This window comes from Barbus barbus (assembly GCF_936440315.1).
Source record: "Barbus barbus genome assembly, chromosome: 7".
Classification (NCBI taxonomy): Eukaryota; Metazoa; Chordata; class Actinopteri; order Cypriniformes; family Cyprinidae; genus Barbus; species Barbus barbus.
The window spans coordinates 25,663,245-25,684,356 of NC_136735.1; the positions used below are offsets into that span (position 1 = coordinate 25,663,245).

General features: G+C 36.3%; 1 protein-coding gene across 5 annotated transcripts in view; it reads right to left on the reverse strand.

The window, feature by feature from the left end:
• Positions 1-21,112, reverse strand: part of LOC306873311 (paired box protein Pax-5-like) — a 47,216-nt gene that overhangs the window by 25,241 nt on the left and 863 nt on the right. For 2 of the 5 annotated variants that reach the window (XM_079422511.1, XM_079422513.1), the window contains exons 2-5: positions 12,609-12,774; positions 9,671-9,868; positions 8,343-8,407; positions 6,088-6,213 (exon numbers count right to left, since the gene is read on the reverse strand). In XM_079422511.1, the coding sequence (XP_079278637.1) occupies positions 6,088-6,213; positions 8,343-8,407; positions 9,671-9,868; positions 12,609-12,774 (555 nt within the window). Of the gene's footprint in view, positions 1-6,087; positions 6,214-8,342; positions 8,408-9,670; positions 9,869-12,608; positions 12,775-16,712; positions 17,983-21,112 lie in introns of those variants that run through there. The other 3 variants (XM_079422512.1, XM_079422514.1, XM_079422515.1) reach the window with 3 other exon arrangements.

A 21,112-nucleotide genomic window follows, 5' to 3' on the forward strand; every position in this document is an offset into this window, starting at 1 on the left:
CTCAACGCCAGGACTTACCTCAACAAAGCTTAAATGCTCACTCTCTTTCTCTCTCTCACACACACACACGCACACACACACACACAGAGAGAGAGAGAGAACACACAGAGAGTGTATGATCTCCAGTGTTTTGACCCTCTTAATCCCAGCGGTCAGTGTGTCTGATAGAATTCAATTGATCAATCATGTCTGTGAGATGGCACCATTTCAGCAGGTTTATTGCTTTCCACTCTTCTCAAAGACTGTCCACCGACAGCACACACACACACAAAAGATGTCTGAAAGTGTGCATCAGTGCACATATCTTGTTTTTGTTTTTTTTAAATGCTGTTTGTAAACTGCCACACTCTGGTTTGTGTTTGTGTGCATGGTTGTTTATGCACCAGAAGGGGCCAAAACATCTGAGACCGCTAGTGAAAATGCATTCATTTTGCATTTTTCTAATTTAATACAACACTTGTTTTATGACAAATTATAGTATTAGCTCAAAAATTTAATTCACACGAAATTCATAATTTCTTTATAATTGGTTTGTCCCCCTTTTCTTTCAAAGACAGCAGCATGAATCACACAAGTGTGATCATGTTGATGTTATTATATTATCCAACATGATTTAAAAATGATCCAAAGAGCATCTTGTGCTCAGCAGAAGAAAATCTGACCTTTTGTACAAAGGAGTTCACACAGTCAATGGTACAAACTAGTTGTTTTTTTATTACTGACCTATATAGTAAAGCATTTTAATTATATTACATTATCCTAAAATTTTCTATTTCCTTCCAGGTTTCAGCTAACCAATTTCACAAAATTTCACAAAAAAAGGCCCATTGTCTATTGTCAATAGGGTTGCAATATATGAAGCACAGCTCACACAGAAGCCACTTTCTAACCGACCAACTTGAACCAACTGAGAAATCTTTCACCCTCAAACTAAACTCCCATTTGCTGGATTCCTATTGAAATGACTAACAGTAAATGTGACCATACCTTAAGAACGTACATTCCCAAAATTCCTAATGTTTGCACTTAAACTACTGCTAAACATGTCCTCAAACATCCATATCTTTTGGGATCACTTGACCATATGAAAACACAGCCAGCGAGTGTCAAAACAATGTTATGGACTTTTTTCCAGTTGTTATTATTACACAGATACGTGTTTATCTGTGACTGTTTGTGTGTGTGTGTTATGCGTGTAACTGTTTCACAGTGTCAGCCACCGTGTGTGAAATGCAATTTCAGACAGATCTGGAAGCCCACTCAGCCATATCAGAGCAAAAGAGAGAAAGAAAGAAGAGACGTCAACAATAAAGATATTTTCACCAAATTTAAACAAACACACCATACCAGCATCACATTTAACCAACCTTCCTCAAGTCTCCAACCCCCTAAAAAAAAACCCACACACACACACAAACAGACTTATTGGTCTTAGGTATTCAGTTGGCCGGTGTTTCTCTGGCCTTTTGTCTTTCAGCCTCTGAACCTACTATAGGGAACCACTCTCTGTAACCAGACACAATACAGCCCAGCTGCATTCAGGGTTAACCCCACTATTCACACACACACACACACACACACAGAAGGAGAACGGAGGAGAGGCATCTTCCTTGCTTCAAAAGCAGAGACAATAGCAACAATGAGATCACCGTTGTGCCCCCTCTGTCTCTTTCCGTCTTCCTCTCTCTTTCTCTCAGGGGTGAGGTTGAAGGTTTTTTGGGGGCAGAGAAAACTGCTCAGTGGGTTCCTTGTGCACTCGATACACTTAGAGAGAGAGTGTGTGTGTGTGTGTGTGTGCATGTGCGTGTGTCAACCTTGACAGATCAAAGTATGAGTCTCTGAAAGGGGGATACCAACCTTTAACAAATCCCACTGTTATCATCTATCCCCTATCCTCCCTCTCTCTCTCTCTCTCGCTCCCCCTCTCTTTCACAATCCCCCCACCTTATTAAAAATTTCCTCTATCTTCCATTCAGAATATTCCACAGAATGAATGAGATAAAAATGACTGAAATTAAACTGGACAAGAAGTGAACATATTAAACAGTAGAGAAAACCATGTCTGTCCTGATGATGTCCACTGTGGATGCAAACATCTAGGTGTGTTTTGTTAAATTTAACAGATTAACTTTAAATGTGTATATTTTTCAGTTTTTCCTTTCATTTCCTTCATGTTTTGAAGCTGTTACCTTAAAGAAAGGTTTCATTATTGTTTCAGGGGGCAAAGAGAACATTGTCCGACCCCTCTGCCCCGTACCACATGCCTCCTGTCTTTCTTTATTCTATTTCTCCTTTCCTCCACTCCTCCCCTCATCCATTCCTCCTCCGTTCAGAGAGAATGGGCAGGCACAATGCTTCTGTTCTAGAGGGCCCACAAGTCAAGTTCTCTATTTCAGATCACTTCCCCTGGGTCAAAGGGCATCAGTGGGCTTTCCCCAAACACATATACACAACACACACACACTAAGCCATCCAAACCCTCTGTTACTTCCTTTCCTGCTTGTGTGCAGCTGGAAATCATAGTGTCTTGCTTGACTAAACATGCTTTTTGCCTCCCTCTCCTTTTTTAAAAGCATTACCACTAAGCATATAAATTCCTAGTATTACATAGATGCAATTTAATGAAGTATATGGAAAATGTCTTTATTTAATTTCTCACTTTTTTAGGACTGGGTTTCGATACAAATTTTCCAATTCGATTCCGATTCACAAGCTCACAGTTTGATTGAAATTCATTTGGGTATATTTCAATTGTATTTAAAATCAATATGAAAGAAATTCTATCTTTGCTAATGATGTAAATTATACAGGGCAATGAGTAACTTGTCTTTTATTCATTAAAACTATTCCTTAAAAGAACTGGCTAACAAGAGTCGTTCATTTTCGGATTTGAGCGACACTGTTCACACTGTATATTTTTGATTTGCAAAAAGGAATCGGCTTATAATACTTATTCATTGTAGGAATCAGTCTTCATAGGTTGCACTGTATGATTTTGATTCACTCAAAAACAGCTCATAAAAGTCATTTGTTGCAGGAACTGGTCTACCCAGGTTGTCCTGTATGTTTTCGATTCACTAAAGAATCGACTCATTAGACTGATTTGATTTGAATCAGTGGTTGCATTGCATGATTTTGATTTTCTAAAAAGAACCATTCCATAAGAATCATTCAGGAATTGGTTTAAACTGGTCATGCTGTAGGTTTTTGATTCAGAACTGGCTTATAAGCATCATTTGTTTCTTGAATTGTTCAATACTGGTTTTGTTGTACAAAGAATGGGCTAATAAGCATCATTCATTGCAGGAATCAGTCAACACTGATCCCACTGTATATTTTTGTTCCCACTGTATGTTTCAGGAATGTTTTTGATTCACTGCTGCACTAGTTGCATATATGTTTTTGTACGCAGGTCGCATCTCAATCAAGATTTCTTGTCTTATTCAAGGTACATGTCTTGTAATTGTTTAACATGCAATACAAATGGAAAACACATTGACTCAGATGAAAGATGATTCATTTTTGCTGTACTTCTACTGAAGTGGTGCAGAAAACATCCCTTTTTTTGTCCATTCTACTCTTTCTTACACTTATGAAATCATGCACAGTCCTTATCGTGCCTTATGCTTTTAAAATTTGCAAGCAGTATTGGCTACTAGCTGCCAAAACTATCGCTCGTGTTACTTTATGCCTTCAGCAAACCCATGAGAACGTCCCTCGCTGCGAGCGCACATACTGCTGCGCACATACTGCTGCGACACACTCACATACTGCAAAACATCACAGCACTGACCACCCGCAGTTTCACCATGTCAATTAAACACACAAATTCATTTAGTCGCCCCTCCCTCCCTGCTGGATGTGATGTGTTGCATTAATTAAAGTGGCAGACGTCAGCCTAATTGGAGCTTGGATGAACGTTGATGTGTGTGTGTGTGTGTGTGTTTTCTGATAAGCCAGTAGTTAGCATATCAACTTACATTTCATTGAATCTATAGTTTATGCATGTTATTAATTTTACCTGGAGTATTATTGTATTATATTACATACAGCATACACTGTAAAAACTATAAAAGATGCTATCCTGTCAACCTCTCAACAGCACGTTCCCTTATTATATACTATAATAGATCTAACAAGACATTTTACGCAATTTTACAGTAAAATACGGTTAAATGTGCAGACTTTGGAAAAGTCTTTGTAAAATAAAAAAAAAGATTAACTGATATTCCATGCAAGATCATTTACATTTTGAAGGGGTTTTGTTTAAACAATTATGTTTCTTGTTAATTTCCGATAACAATTATCTACATTTGAGTTACATTTTATGTTGCTTATTAATGTTTATTACAATGTTTTAGTGTATTGTGTTACCATGATGGTGTTTTGTATTTCATGTAGGATTGCAAAAAGGTGAAAATTTTCAGTAAATTTCTGAAACGTTCCAGGAATTTTGGAAACATTTCAGGAATTTTTGGAATCTTCCGGGAATTTTTGGAAAGTTTATGGAAATTTACCAGAAATTTTCCACCCCTTTTCAACCCTAATTTTATGCATAACACTCTGTGCACTTTCTGTTTATTACTATATACCTCAACTTGTGGAAGGGCTATCTAATTCAACATCTGTCTCTTTTACTGCTTATATTATTATAGTGGCTATCATTATATTTTACAGGTACAAAACTAGTAAGATCTCATATTAACATTATATCAGTTAATTAAATTAATACAGTTTTAGTTTTTTTACGGTAAATTTAAGTTCAATCCCTATAACCCTAAAATGTTGCTACCAGAATTTTTAGAGTAAGGTTCTTGTCACATGTCGGTTTTCCTTTCAGTTCTGTTTGACCTTATTTGGTAGTTCCTGTTCTGATTTAGTTAATTAGTAATCATCATTTAGTCTTGTCACCTGTGTTTGATTAATTATCTAGTTTGCTCCTTTATTTCCTGTTTCTTTATAAGCATTCAGTTTTGTCTCAATCCTTGTCGGATCTTAAGTTCATAATGGTTTATAGTGTGTTGATGCAAATAAAAAGTCTCTTTTGTTATTCTCTGCCGTGCGCTCCCGTTTCTACAACCACCAACCGTTACAGTTCTAGCAACCACAGCTACTACCGTAAATTTCATGTGTTCGTTTGATACTGTCTGTCAAAATGTTTATTCTTTATATTTACATTTAACTACATTAACATTATTGCTAAAAGTATAGGCACCAACGGTGTTATTTTAGTATTCATTTAATGTATTATTTGTTTTATTAAGTTTATTCATGTTTTCAGTTTTAACTTTTAGATGTTCGGTATATAAATATGAATTTAGTTAAAGTTTTAGTAGTTTTTTTGTGTGTTTTTGTCATTTTTAATTTTCTTTATTTATTGTTCTATGTCTATTTTTTCCATTTTAGTTATTTTAGAACATCAAAATTTACTGCTAATATTTATTTTATTTCAAGCAATAACTTTTTATGGTTTTAATTTTAGTTTCAGTTTTAGATTTATCTGAAATAACCCTGGCCAGCAAATAGAAAGGAATCTTCTATTGTTGATGTCTGATACAAGTCATATTGTGTGTGTGTATGTGAGTGTATGTGGGTGACATCTCTCATGTACTGCAGGGGTCTGCCAAGCAATGGCTTTTTAATAGACACATGTGCGCAAACACACGTGTGTGAGCATCCACATGCACATGCACATGCTGTGGCTCCCCTGGATAGAGATGTTTATCTAAGACGTGCCAGTGGTGTCCAATCCCCCTCCCACTCTGATGCATCTGTCAATGTTCAGCAACTTCCATCTGTGCTCTCTGTGCTTGTGTGCATGTGTGTGAGTGCATTAAAATGATGTTGTGCATAGGAATGAAATAAAGAATGAAAGAAAGAAGGAAGACAAAGGTTGAATTCAGGATGTAATTGATTTTTTGTTCTGTAATTGCTGGTAGTTACTAAATGTCCTGCATGAAATAAATTCCCTTTATTGTGCAACAGCATTAATAATACTTTAAGTTAAGAGTGAGTTTGGCATAGAAATAAATGTTCAAAACCTAGGCCTTTTCAGTTCCTGAAAACAAAGAACACATATGGACTTACATTCATCTCTCTTCCGTTTGCTTGCGTCGGCAGGTGAGCTAATTCCCAGAATTCCACTGATGGAGTAGGAGGAGCCTGCAGCATCACTGGTTACTGCAGATACCTGGGTCACTGCCACTGTAGAGGCTAGAAAGTTACAGAGAGGTAATGAAGACCTGAAATGTTCTAAAGCATACATGAAGATGGTGGACACCATTATTGCTGCTCATAGCACTGAATTTATAATGTTAATTATTAATTATTTCCATAATATCATTTCTTGTTTTAAGATTTTTCATCTGCATGTTGGTTGTTCCACATGACTTTTTTTGGATGCAAAACCTTGGTTATTAAAACATCACCCTAAGTAAGTAATAATATAATTATTATATTTGTGTCAACTATGCCTTTATTAAAGCTTTCTTTTCCAGATTTTTTATTATTATTATTTTTTTTTTTTTTTTGCAGTAGTTGTCTTCCATTCTTTAGTCCATTTTAGTCTTCATTTCAATTTCCAGGTAATGCATGGACTGAGAAAATATGTAGCTGTGTAAATGTCTCTTAATATTGACTGTATTGGGTTTTCTGTGATTCTAGCTTCCAGGCCAATGTCATTTGTTTACGTGTAGTATGTTCTTGAGTTTTGTTTTTCCTTTCATGGTTCTTGGCCTGGCGTTTTTCCTGGCAAAGACCTTTCACCAAAACCTGCTGTCACAAAATTTTGGCAACATGCTGCCGCCCAAGGATAAGACGCTAACAAGCTAACAGCTTTTCGACATGTCTGGCTGTCTGTGAGGTCTTGGCGGTAGGGGACAAGGCCACAAAGTCTTCTCTCTGTCAACCCTTCATTCTCTCTCTCTCTCTCCTCTTTATCTCACTTCCTGTCAGCTGATGTACAGCCTGAGTGACAGTACAGTGGCCCCAAGGGGACACTAAGGTGTAGAGATGAGGCTAATCCCACATCCCAACAGACTGCTAAAATGGAGAAGGTTGGAAAAAAGAAAAACAAATCGCTCTGAGAAAAGATAAACGTCTTTGCTCACCCGCCGCTCTCGTTTGCTAACCAGGTGGAAAATGTAATGAATGCATATCCCTCCATTTTTTTTACTCTTGATTTATCGTTTCAATTATCTGAATCTCTTATTCTTTCGCACTTTTTTTCTCCTTGCGTTGAGGAATGGAAACCCGAAGCAAACGCTTTATATTCAAAATCCCTAAATTTCAATTTTCCGCCTGAGTATGAGAACTATTTATCATCATAATCTGAAGGAGACGGAGAACTGGCAAGCGTTGTGCGTGCAAATTAATTTAGATTAAGTGGCGGTGTGCGATTATGAAGATTACTGACAGTGAGACAAGCGCAGTTCAATACTTTATTACCTGTCGACGGGAGTTTTCCTCTAAAACTGATCTCAGACCATTTTTGGAGATTCCCCTTTAGTTTTTGGGGTCATTTGAGAGTCAGAACAACAGTATAGATTCAAGCATTTAATCAAACATTAAAGATTGGGGAGATTGATTGCAATACAGTACAGTAAATGTTTAAAAATCTCAAATCTCAGTTCCCCTCAATGTCTAAGAGAGATACAGCCCTGCCTATAGTGTTATAAAGTAACTGGTACGTTGAAACCTTCAGGAAATATTTTTTTTTTTTACTTTCTCCTGAGATCTCACATGATCTCATATGTGCTTCAACAATGTCTCAAACTGCTTAGATTTGATCATTTATTTGATCAGAAATACAAAAAAAAGTTTCAAATATTTTTTTGTATTTAAATATAAATTAATATATTATTTTATATATTTGATTATATTTTTAATATATTTATCCAGTCTTCAGTCTGACATGATCCTTCAGAAATTATAATATGTTGATTTGGTGCTCAAGAAACATTTCAGAGTTTTATAAATGTTGAAAAAGTTGAGCTGCGTGTAGAAACCATGATTCATTTTATAATAGGATCCTTGAAAAAAATGGATGAATAGATAAACAGAATAACGAACGCTTTGAAGAATAGAAAGCTTAAATCTTAATTAACATTATAAATATCTTTACTGTCACTTTTGGTTAATATAATACGTCCTTGCTGAATAAAAAAAAAAAAATTACCCCAAACATTTTAATGGGATGTACGTCAACACCTTTTTTTCAGAAGCTACATTTCTCTTTTTTTGAATCCAAATATGTAACTCTCTAGTATTCCCACCAAGAACTAAAGTTCTGTATTTTGAGTAGTTTGAAATATGACAAAAGTATATGTGAAGTTGGCTCTTACCTAAGCTATGGGCAGAGACAGCTCCTGATTGGCCAGGTGGTTGCTGGACTTTAGTGCGAATGATCCTGCAGCAAAGCAGGAGCAAACAGACATTACCATGTGTTTAAGGTTTACCATGCAAGGTGTTGTGATACTGTATATGCTTTGATATGAGTATGCAAACATGTGAAAAGTGTGTGTGTGTGTGTGAGAGAGAAGTGGCTCATGCAGGCTGACATGGCAGCAGAGTCTCACACTTCCTGCATGGCTGCTCAAGCAAAGCACCTTTCCCCTCTCCTCCTCGTCTCTCTCTCTCTCTCTCTCCCCCCCCCCCCCCCCCCTCCCTCTGTTTCTTTCTCTCTTGCTCTCGCTCACTGAGAAAGGTTGTCATTGTGCACATGCTGTTGAACCAGTGAGCTGGACACTGCTCATGAATATGTGTTTCTTTTTACGCCACTGAGTCAGTCGCATTGTTTTCTTTTATCTACGTCTCTCTCCCTCCATTCTGTCTATCTCTTCTCCATGCATTGCTCTATCAATTTTCTAATCTACTGATCACCTTGTTCTCAAAAAATGTAGTGGTTTGCACATATACTGTATACAGTACCATTTGAAAGTTTGGGGAAGGTAATACATTTTTAAATGTTTGTCTCTTATGTCTTAAGTCTCTTATGCTCACCAAGACTGCATTTATTTGATCAAAAATAGAGTAAAAACATTCATATTTAAAATATTATTGCACGTTCAAACAACTGTTTTCTATTTGAATATATTTTAAAATGTAATTTATTCCTGTGGTGGCAAAGTTGATTTTTCAGCAGACATATCTCCAGTCTTCAGTGTCACATGATTCTTCAGAAATCATGATCATTTGGATCTCAAGAAACATTTCTTTTTATTATCCATGTTGAAAACAGCTGTGCTGCTTAATATTTTTGTAGAAAGTGTGATCAATTTTTTTCAGGGTTGTTTAACTAATAGAACATTCATTTGAAATATTTATTTTTTGATAAAAAGTTATAAATGGCTTTACTGTCACTTTTGTTCAATTTAATGGATCCATTCTCAATAAAAGTATAAATTTCAAAAGAAAAATCTTACTGACTTCAAACTTTGAAATAGCAGTGTACACAAACACATTTTATTCATGTTAGCAAAGTGAAGCAATACCACAGACACATTCGGAAAACTCATAAAATCTTTAAAATCTTACGTTTTATCCCCTTACATTTTAAGAAAAACAAAGTGAATTAAATAACTAATGATGAATTCGACTGATCAAATGGACATCAAATAGACAGAAATGTTTGTGTCAAGTTAAATGGATGATTTTTACAATGCACACACACCTGTTGATTGAGCTGACGCTGGGCACACTGTCATTGTCACACACTCTCTCTGCCAGCAGTCTGTCTCGGATCTCCCAGGCAAACATGGTGGGGTTTTGGCGTTTGTAATCAGCGATTTTGTCGACGACTTTGGGTGTAGCAACCTTTGGTTTGGAGCCTCCGATCACCCCTGGTCTGATGCTGCCTGTCTCATAGTACCTGTGGAGCAGACAGATAGAGATCTGTATATCACCAGGCAAGATAAACAGAGAGTTAGAATATATGCTTATCCAGTGTCGTACGCCTGTAATGTCTTGCGGTCAGTGCACAGTTGGTTACTAGTAACAAAGGCACAGAGAACAACACATACCTTTCACAAACGTGCAAAAAAAACCAGTCTGTTCAGTATGTTTACAAAAAACAGCCACAGATGAGCACTATCAAACCTTATATGTTAGGCATACACACAGGAATGATAAAACAGGGTATGGTCTAAATTCTGAATGGAGACGCTTTAATGCCATGCAGATAACAGCACACCTGTGACCACACATTCTGTATTAATGCTGAATTAAGATACATGGCAAGTGTAAACAGCCTATATTTAAGCAAATGTTCATGGTGGAATAATTGTTAGTTATTAATATTTAAAATTAATTTTAATTAATTAGAAATAATAATACATTTATTAAAAACTCTAATATATATATATACATATATATATATATTAATTAATAATTATTCTAATATGCTGATTAGGTACTCAAGAAACATTTATTATTATCATTGTTCAAAACAGTTGTGGTTTAATATTTTTGTGAAAACTAGTACTTTTGGGGATTCTTTGATGAACAGAAATTTTAAAAGAGCAGCATTCATTTGAAATATGGTAGCATTAATAAAAATTTGTAGCATCATATTTGTTTTTGTGTGGGGGGGGGGGTGTATTTCAACACATTTAATGTATCCTTGTTCAATAAAAATTATTAATTTCTTACGAATTAAAAAAAAAATCTTATTGGCCCAAAATTTTTGAATGATAGTGTATATTAAGATAGTATTGATGGAAGATATTATTAATAATATCAATATGCTTATTAACCGCAAGAAAACGTATTGGAAATTGTAATAATATTAATAAATGAATGCTATATTAGATTATTAATATGAACACATTTATTGAACACTGATGTCTCATATATTGCTCTTACTGGTGTAATAGAGATTTTCCCAAGGTTAAGGGGGTTTTAGGTGCTCCGCTTCATCTCACGTGTTTAACTGCTTTAGTTTAGTTAAGGTCCAACACAAATATAAACCAAAAGCACAGCTCATACAGCACAGCCATGAAAAGCTCACCAAAATGAGCGTGCAGACAATTCCCTCATTAACAAGAGAGCAGAGTTAGTCATACCCCTTATTTACTCAAACCTCACTTGCAGCCCACATATTCGTGTGTTTTCTGCCTGAGCAGTAAGAGGGAGGGAGGCATATTACTGCACACACACACACACACGCACCGAGCGCCACAGTAACGGTTGAGTGAGTTGGACCAGGGCTGGGGGAAGAGGGTTGAGGCAAAGGAGAACAATGGGAAACACATTTTTTTGATATAGCTAAAGGCTCTAGCACTAATCCACACCTTTATCCATTCAAATTTTGTCCTCCCCCTTAACCCCTTCCTCCCTCTCCTTCTCTCTTTCCTCCTCTCTCTCTCCCTCTCTCTCTCTGTCCTTCCAGCCATCCCTCCCGCCTCGGGAGACGTATTTTGCCAGTGTCATTTTGATGCAAATGTAAAATGTGATGAATCTTTTCTTTTTTGTCCCAGAAAGACAGAAAGAAAAGACGGCGCTTTGACTTTGGCTTCAGTGAGAGATTTGAGAATTTTTGAATTTCAACGTGTCTTCTTTGAAAGGAAGCGCTGAGTCAGCCTCAAGTTGAACCGGCGACAGAGGGAATATCAAGCGAACTGACAGCATTCATCAGTGTATGGATATTTCAGAAATTGATATTTATTATGGATTAAGTAAAAGTTGACTTGATGAAAGAACGGAAGGAGGGTTGGAAACCATTTAAAGGCAAGACTCCAAACATATACTGGCCCCACTGTTTGAATGCAATAGAGGACATTAAGCTGGTTTCCCAGGCAAAGATTAAGTCTAGTTCTGGATAAAATAGCACAGGCAATAGAGATTCTCTATTCAACATCCTTTTCAGTCTGGGACTAGGCGAACTCCGTGTGTGGGAACTAATCCGTTTTGTCTGATAGCGTAGACTACAAACACATTTAGCCAACTTTACATTGCCAGTACATTACTATATGAAATAATCATATAATATCGCAAGAAAGTGTCATTCGACCTCTATAATGAGATATGAGAGGTCCAGCATGTCTCATAACATGTTCGCCCATAGCTGCAAGACTTCACTCTTTATTATAATATGCAGCTCATGTTAATCTATTTGTTTACAGATTGAGATGGGAGCTGCATTAAGTGATTTAAAAAAAACAGATACACTAACATTTTAATATTTTTCAAAGAAGTCTCCAATATGTTCAAATATTATTACAATATTTTTTAAAAATCAAATATTATTTTATATATTTTATATATATTATATATTTGTATATATAATATATATATATATATATTATTTTTTTGAAGGTACTTACTGTCAATTAAATTTTAAATATAAATTTTGACCCAAAACGTTTGAATGGTAGCGTACTTCTTAATGTTTTAAATGAAATATATACAGCTTGAGTATATGGAAGTAATAGAAACCACACAAAAAAGTATAGTTGTTCTAAATGGTAAGTATATACTGCGTGTACCATGGTATTGCCTTCGTTCTTATGTTACATGCAAAATACATTAGTACTATGTACTTTGGTACTTTTTTGCTAGCGATGTAAGCTCAAAAGGCTTCCTCACTTTTCTTTACCATAAGCAGAACTCACCTGCCCAGTATCTTGCTGACGCAGCCGTGGCTGACCCGGAGCTGGCGGGAGATGTCACACGGACGTACGCCTTGATGGGCCAACTCTACTATCCTCTGCCTCACCACATCAGGCAAGGGCCGCCCGTTTACAAACACCCCACCCAGCTGATTCACCCCTCCATGCCCTGCAGACACAAACAGCAATAAAAGGGAAACTGAGCAAATCATACCTTCCTTAAATACAGAAGCTGACACATGGTGGGCAAAAAGCGTTGCTGTCCCATCCTGGTGTGTGTGTGTGTGTGTGTGTGTGTGTCTTTGACCTGAAGGTTACAATTATGCAGTCTCTTCCTCTCCTCTTTATCAGATCACCCCTGGTGGTCACCTAGAGAACTGCACATGACCTTTTCACCCAAGTTAGCATTTGTGTGTGTCTGTCTATTTGTGTCTGTCTGTCTATAATCGTTGTTGTGTGTCTTTTTGCACAGTGGGTGGTGGGATGGACCTCCTTGCTGGGCTTAGACTTTTGGATACCAATTTTCCTCCATTCTTGTACTGTATATATTCATTAGAATTCAGTATTTTATCATAATTTCAGTGCAGAAGTCTAGGTGGTAATCCAGTCAATCTGTCTTATTAACATACTGATTGCTTCAGAAGGGGAACACACAAACACACATTTACACACACAAAAGAACAGACAACTGGGGGTGTCTGTTAATCCAAGCTACAGGGTAATGGATCTTAAATACATCCGAGAAGGCAATATCAAACAGACCTAACTGGCCTTGTGTGCCCATCACTAAATACATCATTTCAGCTAACAGAAAATTTAAACCCAGCTACATGTCATTTTCATTTTTTCAAGGCAATAGGCAGAAAAACCCCCCAGCATTTTCATATTGAAAAAAAAAAATCCTTTAGTGAGTGATTTGACCTGAGAGGTGGGTTAGTAAACCTTTTTTTTTTTACCCATTTTGTTTTCTATTTTATTTCACCTCCTTTTCTTTTTCCTTTCTATTAACGTTTTAGTTTCCTTTTCTTTGTATGTGTCTTTCAGTTACAGTTTATTATTTGAATACCCTTGAGCAAAGGGATGAAGTCATGGAGTCAACTAGCTAAATTGATTTTTAAAGATGTGCATTTAAAATTAGATGTGCAAACATATTTCTCATTTGTAAATCGCTTTGGATAAAAGCATCTGCTAAATGAATAATTATTTGTAAAACAAAGCCAGTTTTGCTTAATCCTGTTTAAATAAAAGAGGACTATATTTATATATACCCACTACATAAGGAACAGTGAAATATGACAAACTGAGTTGAAACTTGAGTATAAATGTTTCTTCCTCTGGAAGGGCTTATTTAAGTTCTAAAACAAAATGCATGTCTTAGAATTTATTTTTAGATAAGTTTATCTTGAATTTCAAAAACTTTGTCAACTGCAGCTATAAGCACTGATTTACAGTAATAGTTATGTACAAAGCATGATGCATGGATCAAGTTTGTGTTTGAGTGTGAATGAGAGCATGCATGAGTGTGTATGTGTGTTTGTTTGAATATAAGTGCATGTCATAGAGAGAGAGAAAAGGCTGCAGTAGGGATTAAACGAAACAAGCTATTCAGATGCGATCTGACCAAGACTTTTCCCCGTTTCTTCTGCAAATACGGCTGGCTTATAAATCGAAGTGTTCCTAGAGCTTTGATTGATTTCGAGGCAGGTTCCGTTTAGAAATAGCGAGAGCGGCTGAAAGACATTCATGCTCCCCCATCCAGAAAATAAACCCGATTAGAGACGCTGCTCCATTACGATCCGCTCCGATTAAACCGCTCCAAACAGAGCGAACCAAACGCCAGCAAAGCGACCTGACACCAGCGTCCTTTAACAAACAGACTCACGAAAGAAAGGGGAAAAAAAGAAACAAGTAAGGGACTACTACCTTCATTCATGCAGGGTATATTCAATGTTTTCGGAAACGAATGCAGCGTTTGAAAATAAAATCTCAGTTAGTTAATTTTAAAAATGAAAAGTGTTTGTTTTATCTTAGCCTATATTGGGGAAAAAAAGTATTTTTTCAAACATAATAGCCTATTAAAATAATAAACAAAAAGTAGCCTTCCGTTGAACAAAAGCGTTTAGGTTTGCTGGATTAAAACAAAAGTTTTAAAGAGAGAGTTTTTTTTATTCATAATTTGCTTATTCATAAACTACTGTAGGCTTTGTAAATCAAATTACTTGGATATTATTTTGTCATATATCTTATACTCAAGTTAATCACGTAGCCTATCATAACCTATTAGTAGCTAATTAATGCCTCATTGATAATACCTGGTTATGTATTTATTTATTTGTTTATTTATTCATTCATTCATTTCATTCTAATAAGACATTTAGTCTAATCTACGTCAAATGTAGCCAATTATTACAAAAAATAAAATAAAAATACTGATGGTTTTAAACAGGCGACGACTAACAACCAAGCAGGGAATCTCAGAGCACAGAAACAGAACAATGACAATTTTCAGAAATTTCAGCAAAATCTTATTTTTTCTTAGCATAAACTTCAAAGCTCTACTCCTATAGTAAAACTGAATTATTATTATTATTTGAAGTTATTGCCAATAAATATTTTTGCACCTTACATTTAAATAAGATCAGATGAAACAATGTTTGAAATCTCGTCGTTTATGTCAATTTAGCATAAAACTGTAACAAATTTAGAAGGAACAACCGTAACATCTAATTTACTGCATGAGTGATAAATATACGCCCTATAGTAACTTAGGCTGCACTGTACAAGAGTGCACACTTTTTATGCTCACAAGTTTTTCGTTTTTAAAACCTGCAAAGTCTTATTAATATTCATGAGCAAGATAAATATGAGTTTAAAACATCCTAAAGTCTTCTTCCTCTCTCTGTGTCTTTCCTAAAAGTCTCGCAGGTTCGTTTCACAGTCTATTCTTAAAGCTTGCACCGTTTGACATTTTCGGTGTAATCGTTTTACCCCCGGATTGGGTTGAGATATTGTGGCGGAGAGGAAACGTGATTCGTTCTAGCTTCTGAAATGTGTATACATCTAATCCACCGTTTCATTCACCGTGCCAATAGATGTCATTTCACATAGATGTGCGTGTGCGAGTGGGTGGGTGCGCGCATATTTGAGTTTTGCGGCGGCTTGGTGTATGAGGTTTTATTCATCGATGAGAAAGAAGACTGGAAGAGAAAGAAAGAATGAGCGAGAGAGGGACGAGAGAGAGAGAGAGATCACAATTGTATTTTAAAGATGCATAATATGTGAGTGGCAGCTCTTGGTTTTGGTAACAAAGACATTGCGATTTTCAATTTTCAAACAATTTTTCGAACAAATTGAGAACATGTACACTGAATTTCTAATTTACAAATATTTATACTATGAAAAATATTTTTCAATTTAATTCTAAAGTATGTCTTGCAAACTAAATATGCCTATTCATAATTATTTAAAGTGTGTTAAGCTGTTGTTTGCGCGTTGGCGGCAACAAGAACAAGAAATAAAGGGAAAGAGAAAAGGGGCCCTTAACGCTGGTATCTTGGGGGACCACCGGTGTCCGCCATGTCACGAATGAGTGACCACACATCTCTCCGCTACAGTGGGCAACTTCAGCTTTCGTTTTTAACCTCACAAGTGGCCTGTTTACAGCCACCCTCAAGCAAAGTATTTAAAGGTTACGGAGCCTGCTTGCCATATTCTCAGCTGCGGTTCAAGTTCAGTTTGTGTCCGCTGGCTGCTGGCCTTGGCCGCGATCTCTTCCCCCCTCTCTTTCCCCCAGGGATTGTCAAACAGACGGCAAAAGCTCTAACAAAGCAACCCGGTTATTAATAAAGAGAAAACTCCCTAAATAAATTGGCCCAAACAGCAAAAACTTCACCTTTATTTAAGACACTGTTGCCTTTTTAAAGCTGACCAGCTAGGCTAGAGCACAAAGTGCTTTGATTTCATTAGATTTAATCAGAGTATATATTTTAGTTCTATTCTAATTCTGAAAGGAATATAGGAGAAAAAAAAAGAATATTCTGAGAACTTTGAAAGAAATCAAACATTTAACAGCAGTTAGCCTGAAGTGAAAGTCTACCGTGAACTTACTGTGCATCGCTGCGAACGGGTCGTGTTTGCAGTGGATTTCCATCGGTCAGTAGAACAGGCCTTCCCGTGAAAAAACACCAAAAAGCTTATAATGTCCTCCTCTTCTTGCTCGTTTAAAGGTTTGTGCGTATGTATTCTGTCTGTTCTGCTCGGAAATGTTTCTCTTAAACAGTTTCAGCTGTGTGGAAGTCCACAGAAACTTTGGCTGGAAAATTATCAATTGGACCTGAAGACCCTAAGGTCAAGAGTTGACGAATATGCGTAAGGGGTGAAGAAAAAGAGATAATTCATAAATAACAATTTATCGGATTCATCATTAATTAATCAACAAAAATGGACGGTCAGGTTACAACCCTGTAGGGTCACACAACTGCTTCTGCGGCCCAACATCCAGAGTGAACCAACTCAGACATCAGTGAGGATTCATAAAAATTTAATTTCAAGAAAAGTCCCGGTGATATATACAAATTGTAATATTAGTCCGAGCAGTCTTAAGCTTTAGATATAAACGTAGAAGCCTCGTTTCCAAGCTCTATCTTGACATCCTCGCTCCACTGACCGTGACCCGTGAACTGTGACTGAGGTTCGCACTGTCAGAGCGCGTCTCTACCAGGGACCTGTGAAATCCTGGTTTTCTGACAAACCAGAGGTTTCTGACAAACCAAAACATTTACTTCATGTTCAACATATCTTCACGTAAACGCGATCTCCTTGCATCTTGATCTTCTAATCGCCCAAAGCGCGCCCTCAGACTCTCTTTTTTAGAAACAAATGCAGATAACTCCGACAGTACGAAGATCTCCAAACAATAGACATACGACAGTGGATATATGCGATTAAAAAGTACATGGTATGAACCCCGAATCAAAATGTTTGCCAAAGTCAAATAGAAAATAAAAAATAGCCATTGCGCGAAGAATTTGAACTTGAAAAAAATGTCCAAGAAATGTCCTGAAGAAGAAAACAGGCTTTATCAAGTTTTGAATCCCTCAGTGCGTGCGTAAAAATCCACGGAAAGTCTCAGATGGCTGATACGGTAGTGTAATTTGTCTGTCTCGTAGCATCGGGTGTTCTTCCAGTGTGAGCGCTCCGGCGGGGAGAAGCAGTGGTCGAGCCTCCGTCCTTACCGCGCAAACACTGCACGAGCTCACGGCGCGTTTCAGAACCTGTTCTCGTGTGGACAGCGCCAAAGCTGCGGCGCTCTACCGAGCGCGAGCGCGACTGTCAATCAAGATAAGCCTACCTATCCTGGCTCTGCACCTCTGCCGTCACGATCACTCTGAGTCGCGCTCAGATAAAGACGACACCGATTGGCTAACACTCAGCCAATATGAAAGTGACGTGCTGTGCCAATTGTGCACTGACAAATAGGGAGTCTTGAATCGAAGTTGGTTCAGTGGTGTAGCTGATCCGATGTCTAATTTCAATTAAGGAAGGGGATAAAATTGAAATTTTCAAATATCCGTTTGCACTCTTTTCAGTCATCCAATTAATAAATAGTTAATAATTAGGTATTGCGTCAGAATGTTTTCAATAGCCAATATAATGTATGGAATTTGCATCATTTTAAAATATTGCTTCATTTTAAAATATTGTACTTGACACGTTGTAGCATTTCACTCAGCTACATGTGCATATAAAACAAAAAAAATGCATTTAAAATAAATTAACAATTTTTTCAAACAATATTGTATTTGCAAATTATTAGAAATTATAAATATCGCACTTCCACGTGCAATTACGACTTCAAAACACAAACACGTTTTTTTTTGTAAATTGTTTGGTAAATCTTAATAAACGAATTGAATGATTATGCATTCATTAAAGTTGCCCAAGTGATTCGTTATTTATGTGCCTTCGAGAAAAGATTCTTCCTATCTACATTGTTTGACGGGCACGAGCGCTGTTCCACGCAGACTTTTGCTTTATTTTCAAGCCAAATACGTTTTCATTGCCAGCCAGATTATTAAGCACTTGGTATTTAGTCATGTTTAGTTTAGTTGACTTAGTAACTGTGATGTGTTTTTTAAATAATGGTGATTATAATTGTTGTGGTGGCTAGAATCATGGTGATCAGTGTAATACCAAGAAATAACAAGCATTTTTCAAATCGTTAATGTGGTCTTTAATTAATTTTTTTTTTTTTTACTTAACTAGGCAAGAACATATACACACACAAAACATACTTGAATTAAATTGATTAAATCGCTTGAATTATTTATTTTTTTAACACATGTAGCCTAGTTGTTTTTTTAAATTATTTATTAGGTTACCGGTGTCCTATATATTTATTCATTTATGTCCTTATATATAGGCTACAAAAAACGTAGATTGCTAAAACAAGACTTTTGTATCAAAACATAAACCGCAAAAAAAGCATAATGTTTCTCAATGTATTTCATTATGCCGAGATTTTTCTTTGCCTGTATACAATGCAAACCTTAACTCTTCTTAATCTGATTTTTTATGTTTTGTTTGAGAACATTTTGGAGAAAGTTTTCGTGCATCTTCTGTGACCAGTCGCAGTGTTATCCTGAGACACACCTACCCTACATTTGCCTGTGTGGTCAGAACAAGGCAACCTTTAAATCGCTGGAATCCTGTGTCTCATGCTCATAATTCTTGCGCTTAAACACATATTCGTCTTGTTCTGTAAGTCTTGGAAAGATTCCCGCGCGGTGCGCCTTTAGTGCCACGAGGGGGCGAACCTTTGGTCTCGTGTGAAGAAGCTGGAACACGTCAGCTTGCCACACACACACACACACACACACACACACACACACATTTATACGCATACACATCAGCTCACTTATACACTTGTGAAATCACAGTATCTAATGATAAACGTGTTGCAATATTAAAATAGACAATAGCGCTATTTATATTTTGCAGCCTATCCGTTTTAAATTTAATAAGATGTTTATCGGGATCATTAAGTTATTTTACTTACATTAACAATTAAGTTGAACACTTCAATGTTCTTTCAGTGTTACGAAGGCCTTGTAGGCTTTCAGTTGACATTTCTCAATCATTTATTTTGTTAGTTGTTTTGTTCCTTATGTTGAAAGACAAACGCGGACCACATAAACAATAATTGTTTTATAACGTTAGGCTGATTACATTTTAATTTTTCGAGTAAATTATCTTAATTATTTTAGTTGATCTAATCTGCCCCCTTTTTCAGCTGTGGCCCACGTGATACTCTCAATATACTCAATACATATTCTGTCTATGGGGAAATTCTTGCTTATAAGAGTTTACCCAAAATTCATTTTCTGCATATATTTAGCAAATTAAATATTCAAACAAGTCAAACCAAAACAACTAAAATCATGTATAAAAATTGATTTTGGTTCTGGTTTGGATTTTTAAATAACAGTTCATCATTCAAACCATTTGTTAAATCAATAACATAATCTATTAAATTTTTTAACGCTTTGAGAAAATTAATAAAACAATAATAAGGAGTCGGTCTCAGATCACTTACGTAGGTAATCTTAAGAAAATAAACATAATAAATAGTAAACAAAAATATAACATTTCTATAAAAGTGTAAGAAGTGGGCACAAATCTGAATATTTATTAATAATAATTGTGAATATTTCAGAGTATCAGAGTCAAAGCCAAGCACATGAATCACATCACTGACACAAACTCTCATATTGTATTCGTGAGAAGTGGAGATCGTGTTTTAGTTAAATCGAAAGTTAGATCAATTCAATTATGTCCCAGGTGCTATCATTGGAATAAAAGAGCTCTGAAACACACAGAACCTCTAGCCAAAGCATCAGATGTTTAAACTTAGGCGTATTCCATATAGGCAGTGCACCAAAGATGTATTTTTGACACAAAAAGGGCAAACTGAATAACAGTTGACTAATAATAATAAAAAAAACACCAGAAAAATAAAAACATGAGAACCAAATAGGCTATAATGTCGCATAATAATATCATTTATAGTCTTCAAGGAAAGCTGGGCGTATCGTTTTGAACCAGGTGAGATGGACCACCTGAACTTGTTTAAATTGGTAGGTCCTGCTTTAGTTGACAGACCAATTAAAGAACATGTCAAAATTGTCATTATGTTATGAAGAAAATTAAGCATACATCAATGCATGTCCCCTTTGTGTATAGCTTTATACTAACACAATACAATTTCTAGATGACAACAATCAATTTTGACTTCTGTGCGATTTAGCAAAGTAACAAGCACCAACACCGACAGAATTTAGGCATTGATCTCGATTGCACGCGCCATTTCATTGGGAGTTCTAAATGTGATGCGTGAACGACGAACGTTTATGAAAACAAAACTATTTGCTATTGAATCCATGGACTGAACAGTCATAATTCATGCTTTTGGATCCTGAATGAAAACATCTGCACTCACACTCGGGCTC